General features: G+C 56.7%; 1 protein-coding gene across 1 annotated transcript in view; it reads right to left on the bottom strand.

Moving 5' to 3' along the window:
• The window catches only part of LOC121539408 (clathrin interactor 1), a 42,083-nt gene that overhangs the window by 15,631 nt on the left and 20,026 nt on the right, over window positions 1–6,426 (bottom strand). The window contains exon 5 of the mRNA XM_041847891.2: window positions 142–312. Within this exon, the coding sequence (XP_041703825.2) occupies window positions 142–312 (171 nt within the window). The remainder of the gene's footprint in view (window positions 1–141; window positions 313–6,426) is intronic.

The raw sequence follows: 6,426 nt of genomic DNA, 5'->3' as shown, positions 1-6,426 counted from the left end.
CAGAGGACTTACTGTATCTACTGAACCCTCCCCTCATTACTGTCAGAGGACTTACTGTATCTACTGAACCCTCCCCCCCATACTGTCAGAGGACTTACTGTATCTACTGAACCCTCCCCCCATTACTGTCAGAGGACTTACTGTATCTACTGAACCCTCCCCCCATACTGTCAGAGGACACGCCAATGTATTTGTCTTTGTTCTTCTTCGCCTTCTTCCTCTCCTCTCTCAGTCTATCATCATCCTGGATCAGACCCACCATCTCCTTCACCTTCTGACGCACGTTCACTCCCTGGTCCTTACCGTTATCATCTACACAGAGGTAGAGGAACAAGTAAAAGAGAGAGGAGATTAAGGTTATTGACAAGCTGGTGTTGTTGTGATGACTCAAGACAGCTGTTGTGCCAAAGCTACAGGTTATCTGCAGGTGTTCCAGTCCCCTATAAACAGATGTGCCTTTTCAGAAAAACTGAACTCTAGAAACTGCAACAGGATTGCAGATCAAAATGTAGGAAGCTGATCAGTGTATTCAGAATGTCAGGTGGGAGAACAGACGGCGGACAGAGAGAGACAGAAGGCGGACAGAGAGAGACAGACGGCGGACAGAGAGAGAAAGACGGCGGACAGAGAGAGAGCGACGGCGGACAGAGAGAGAGCGACGGCGGACAGAGAGAGAGCGACGGCGGACAGAGAGAGAGACAGCGGAAAGAGAGAGAGCGACGGCGGACAGAGAGAGAGCGACGGCGGACAGAGAGAGACAGACGGCGGACAGAGAGAGACAGACGGCGGAGAGAGAGAGACAGACGGCGGACAGAGAGAGAGACAGCGGAAAGAGAGAGAGCGACGGCGGACAGAGAGAGAGCGACGGCGGACAGAGAGAGCGACAGAGAGAGAGAGAGCGACAGGACAGAGAGAGACAGACGGACAGAGAGAGACAGACAGGACAGAGAGAGAGCGACGGCGGACAGAGAGAGCGACGGCGGACAGAGAGAGCAGACGAGAAAGAGAGAGAGCGACGACGGACAGAGAGAGAGAGACGGCGGACAGAGAGAGAGACAGACGGCGGACAGAGAGAGACAGACGGACAGAGAGAGAGAGAGACGGGACAGAGAGAGAGAGAGAGACAGACGGCAGACAGAGAGAGAGACAGACGGCGGACAGAGAGAGACAGACGGCGGACAGAGAGAGACAGACGGCGGACAGAGAGAGAGAGAGAGAGACGGCGGACAGCGAGAGAGAGAGACGGCGGACAGAGAGACAGACGGCGGACAGAGAGAGACAGACGGCGGACAGAGAGAGAGAGAGAGACGGCGGACAGAGAGAGAGAGAGAGACGGCGGACAGAGAGAGAGAGAGAGCGACGGCGGACAGCGACGGCGGACAGAGAGAGAGAGAGAGACGGCAGCGGACAGCGAGAGAGAGACAGGACAGCGAGAGAGAGCGACGAGACAGAGAGAGAGCGACGAGACAGAGAGAGAGCAGACAGCGGACAGAGAGAGAGAGACGAGACAGAGAGAGAGCGACAGCGGACAGAGAGAGAGCGACAGACAGAGAGAGAGCGACGGCGGACAGAGAGAGAGCGACAGCGGACAGAGAGAGAGAGAGACAGCGGACAGAGAGAGAGAGACAGCGGACAGAGAGAGAGAGACGGCGGACAGAGAGAGACAGACGGCGGACAGAGAGAGACAGACGGACAGAGAGAGACAGACGGCGGACAGAGAGAGACAGACGGCGGACAGAGAGAGACAGACGGCGGACAGAGAGAGACAGACGGCGGACAGAGAGAGACAGACGGCGGACAGAGAGAGACAGACGGCGGACAGAGAGAGACAGACGGCGGACAGAGAGAGACAGACGGCGGACAGAGAGAGACAGACGGCGGACAGAGAGAGAGACAGACGGCGGACAGAGAGAGAGACAGACGGCGGACAGAGAGAGAGAGGAGAGAGAGACGGCGGACAGAGAGAGAGAGACAGACAGCGGACAGAGAGAGAGAGAGAGAGAGAGAGAGACGACAGACAGAGAGAGAGACAGACGGCGGACAGAGAGAGAGAGACGGCGGACAGAGAGAGAGAGACGGCGGACAGAGAGAGAGAGAGCGACGGCGGACAGAGAGAGAGAGAGCGACGAGACAGCGACAGGGACAGAGAGAGAGACAGACGGCGGACAGAGAGAGAGACAGAGAGAGAGAGAGAGAGAGAGACAGCGGACAGAGAGAGAGAGAGAGAGAGAGACAGCGGACAGAGAGAGAGAGACAGCGGACAGAGAGAGAGAGACAGCGGACAGAGAGAGAGCGACAGCGGACAGAGAGAGAGACAGCGGACAGAGAGAGAGCAGCACGGACAGAGAGAGAGCAGACAGCCGGACAGAGAGAGAGCAGACGACGGACAGAGAGAGACAGACGCGCGGACAGAGAGAGACAGACAGGGACAGAGAGAGAGAGACGACGGACAGAGAGAGAGAGACAGAGAGAGACAGACGAGAGAGAGAGAGACGAGCGGACAGAGAGAGAGAGAGCAGACGCGACAGAGAGAGAGAGCGACGGACAGAGAGCGACAGACAGCGGACAGAGAGAGAGAGACGGCGGACAGAGAGAGAAGAGACGGCGGACAGAGAGAGACAGACGGCGGACAGAGAGAGAGACAGACGGCGGACAGAGAGAGAGACAGACGGCGGACAGAGAGAGACAGACGGCGGACAGAGAGAGACAGACGGCGGACAGAGAGAGAGACCGTGACAGAGAGAGAGGCGGACAGAGAGAGAGCAGACAGGGACAGAGAGAGAGAGCGACAGACAGAGAGAGAGAGAGACAGACAGAGAGAGAGAGCAGGCAGACAGAGAGAGAGAGAGACAGAGGACAGAGAGAGAGAGCGATTTGCGAGGACAGAGAGAGAGAGCGACGACAGAGAGAGAGAGCGACGATGACAGAGAGAGAGCATACGACAGAGAGAGACACGACGGACAGAGAGAGAGCAGACGACAGAGAGAGAGCGACGGGGACAGAGAGAGAGCGCGACAGAGAGAGAGCGACGGACAGAGAGAGAGCGACACGGACAGAGAGAGACGAGCAGGACAGAGAGAGAGAGCGACGGCGGACAGAGAGAGAGCGACGGCGGACAGAGAGAGAGCGACGGCGGACAGAGAGAGAGAGACGGACAGAGAGAGAGAGCGACGGCGGACAGAGAGAGAGAGAGGCGGACAGAGAGAGAGAGACGACGGCGGACAGAGAGAGAGAGAGAGACGGCGGACAGAGAGAGAGAGCGCGACGGCGGACAGAGAGAGCGACGGTGGACAGAGAGCGAGAGCGACGGCGGAAAGAGAGAGAGAGCGACGGCAGACAGAGAGAGAGAGACAGACGGCGGACAGAGAGAGAGACAGACGGCGGACAGAGAGAGAGACAGACGGCGGACAGAGAGAGACAGACAGAGAGAGAGACAGACGGCGGACAGAGAGAGAGACAGACGGCGGACAGAGAGAGACAGACGGCGGACAGAGAGAGACAGACGGCGGACAGAGAGAGACAGACGGCGGACAGAGAGAGACAGACGGCGGACAGAGAGAGACAGACGGCGGACAGAGAGAGACAGACGGCGGACAGAGAGAGAGCGGACAGAGAGAGACGACGCGGACAGAGAGAGAGAGACAGAGAGAGCGACAGGACAGAGAGAGAGCAGCGGACAGAGAGAGAGACAGACGGACAGAGAGAGAGACCGGACAGAGAGCAGAGAGAGAGAGAGACAGACAGAGGGACAGAGACAGAGAGAGAGAGCGACGGACAGAGAGAGAGAGACGACTGGACAGAGAGAGCTAGCGAAGAGAGAGCGGACAGAGAGAGAGCAGACGAGACAGAGAGAGAGAGACAGCGGACAGAGAGACAGAGAGAGAGAGACGGCGGACAGAGAGAGAGAGAGAGAGCGGACAGAGAGAGAGAGACGGGCGGACAGAGAGAGAGCGACGGACAGAGAGAGAGACAGCGGACAGAGAGAGAGCGACAGCGACAGAGAGAGAGAGCAGCGACAGATACAGCAGAGATAGACATATAAGATGGCCAGACAGAGATAGACGACCAGACAGAGAGATACCAGCAAAAACAGCAACATATAGACAGCTAGCAAGACAGAGAGAATCAAGACAGAGAAGCACATGACGAACAGAGAGAGGATCAGCGGACAGAGAGAGAGCGACAGACAGAGAGAGACAGACGAAGACAGAGAGAGAGACAGACGCAGACAGAGAGAGAGAGAGGCAGCGGACAGAGAGAGACGACAGACGGACAGAGAGAGACAGACGGCGGACAGAGAGAGACAGACGGCGGACAGAGAGAGACAGACGGCGGACAGAGAGAGACAGACGGCGGACAGAGAGAGACAGACGGCGGACAGAGAGAGAGCGACTCCGGACAGAGAGAGAGCGACGGCGGACAGAGAGAGCGACGGCGGCAGAGAGAACGGACAGAGAGAGAGACAGACGAGCGGACAGAGAGAGAGACAGACAGCGGACAGAGAGAGAGAGAGACAGACAGAGAGAGAGAGACAGACAGAGAGAGACAGACGAGACAGAGAGAGAGAGACGACGGACAGAGAGAGACAGACGACGACAGAGAGAGAGAGACAGACGGACGGACAGAGAGAGAGAGACGACAGACAGAGAGAGAGACGACGGCGGACAGAGAGAGAGAGACGGCGGACAGAGAGAGAGAGAGACGAGCGGACAGAGAGAGAGCGACGGCGGACAGAGAGAGAGAGACGGCGGACAGAGAGAGAGAGAGAGAGAGAGATGGCGGACAGAGAGAGAGAGAGACAGACGGCGGACAGAGAGAGAGAGAGAGAGACGGAGGACAGAGAGAGAGAGAGAGATATGGCGGACAGAGAGAGACAGACGGCGGACAGAGAGAGAGACAGACAGAGAGAGAGACGCAGGCGACGGACAGAGAGAGAGAGCGACATGGACAGAGAGAGAGACGACGGACAGAGAGAGAGACAGACGGCAGACAGAGAGAGAGACGCCTGGGACAGATAGAGACAGAGAGCGTGACAGAGAGAGACGGACAGAGAAGAAGACAACGAGCAGAGACATATGACAGAAGAACAGCGACAGAAGATATTGCACAGAAGAGAGCGACAGCGGACAGAGAGAGAGAGCGACGGACAGAGAGAGAGCGACGACGACAGAGAGAGAGAGGACACGGGACAGAGAGAGACAGCGGCGGACAGAGAGAGAGACAGACGGGACAGAGAGAGAGACAGACAGAGAGAACAGAGAGAGAGAGAGACGGCGGACAGAGAGAGACAGCGGGCAGAGAGAGACAGACGGCGGACAGAGAGAACAGACGGCGGACAGAGAGAGACAGACGGGCGGACAGAGAGAGACAGACGCACGGACAGAGAGAGAGGAGACAGAGAGAGAGAGCGACTCAGACAGAGAGAGAGAGCGACATGGACAGAGAGAGAGAGAGCGCGACAGAGAGAGAGCGAGGACAGAGAGAGAGACGACGCGACAGAGAGAGAGAGGACGACAGAGAGAGAGAGACAGACGGCGACAGAGAGAGAGACAGACGGGCGGACAGAGAGAGAGAGACCGGACAGAGAGAGACAGACGACAACAGAGAGAGAGCAGACGATGGACAGAGAGAGACAGGACGCAGGACAGAGAGAGACAGACTCGTGGACAGAGAGAGAGACAGACGATGACAGAGAGAGACCGCTAGGACAGAGAGAGACAGACGGGACAGAGAGAGACAACGATGACAGAGAGAGACAGACGGCGGACAGAGAGAGAGGAGAACAGACGGACAGAGAGAGACAGACGAGGACAGAGAGAGACCGACGAAGGACAGAGAGAGAGCGACGGCGGACAGAGAGAGAGCGAAGATGACAGAGAGAGCGACAACAGAGAGAGAACGACGTGGACAGAGAGAGGACAGGGACAGAGAGAGAGCGACGACGAGAGAGACAACGGTAGAGAGAGAGAGACAGCGGCGAGAGAGACAGACGGCGACAGAGAGAGACGACTATGGACAGAGAGAGAGAGAATACAGAAGAGAGAGCGATCATGGACAGAGAGAGAGACAAGAGAGAGACGACCATGACAGAGAGAGAGGCGACGGACAGAGAGAGAGAGGCAGACGGGCGTGACAGAGAGAGAGAGAGACCAACAGAGAGAGAGAGAGGCATGATACAGAGAGAGACAGACATGGACAGAGAGAGAGAGAGGACGGACGGACAGAGAGAGAGCGCAGCGATTTTACAGGGAGGCAACGATATATCTGTATAATATATTTTAAAATTCTAATATTCACGCTCGAAATTACATATAATATGTTTTATTATATATTAGGGAGAGATTTCAGGGCAGAGACGCGGCACAGACAGAGAGACAGAGCACAGAGACCGGACAGAGAGAGAGATTAAGAGAGAGAGAGCGGTTA

Source organism: Coregonus clupeaformis, chromosome 3 (assembly GCF_020615455.1).
Source record: "Coregonus clupeaformis isolate EN_2021a chromosome 3, ASM2061545v1, whole genome shotgun sequence".
NCBI lineage: Eukaryota > Metazoa > Chordata > Actinopteri > Salmoniformes > Salmonidae > Coregonus > Coregonus clupeaformis.
The sequence above is the reverse complement of the archived record's forward strand: the minus strand, read 5'-3'. Positions and strand labels throughout refer to the sequence as shown.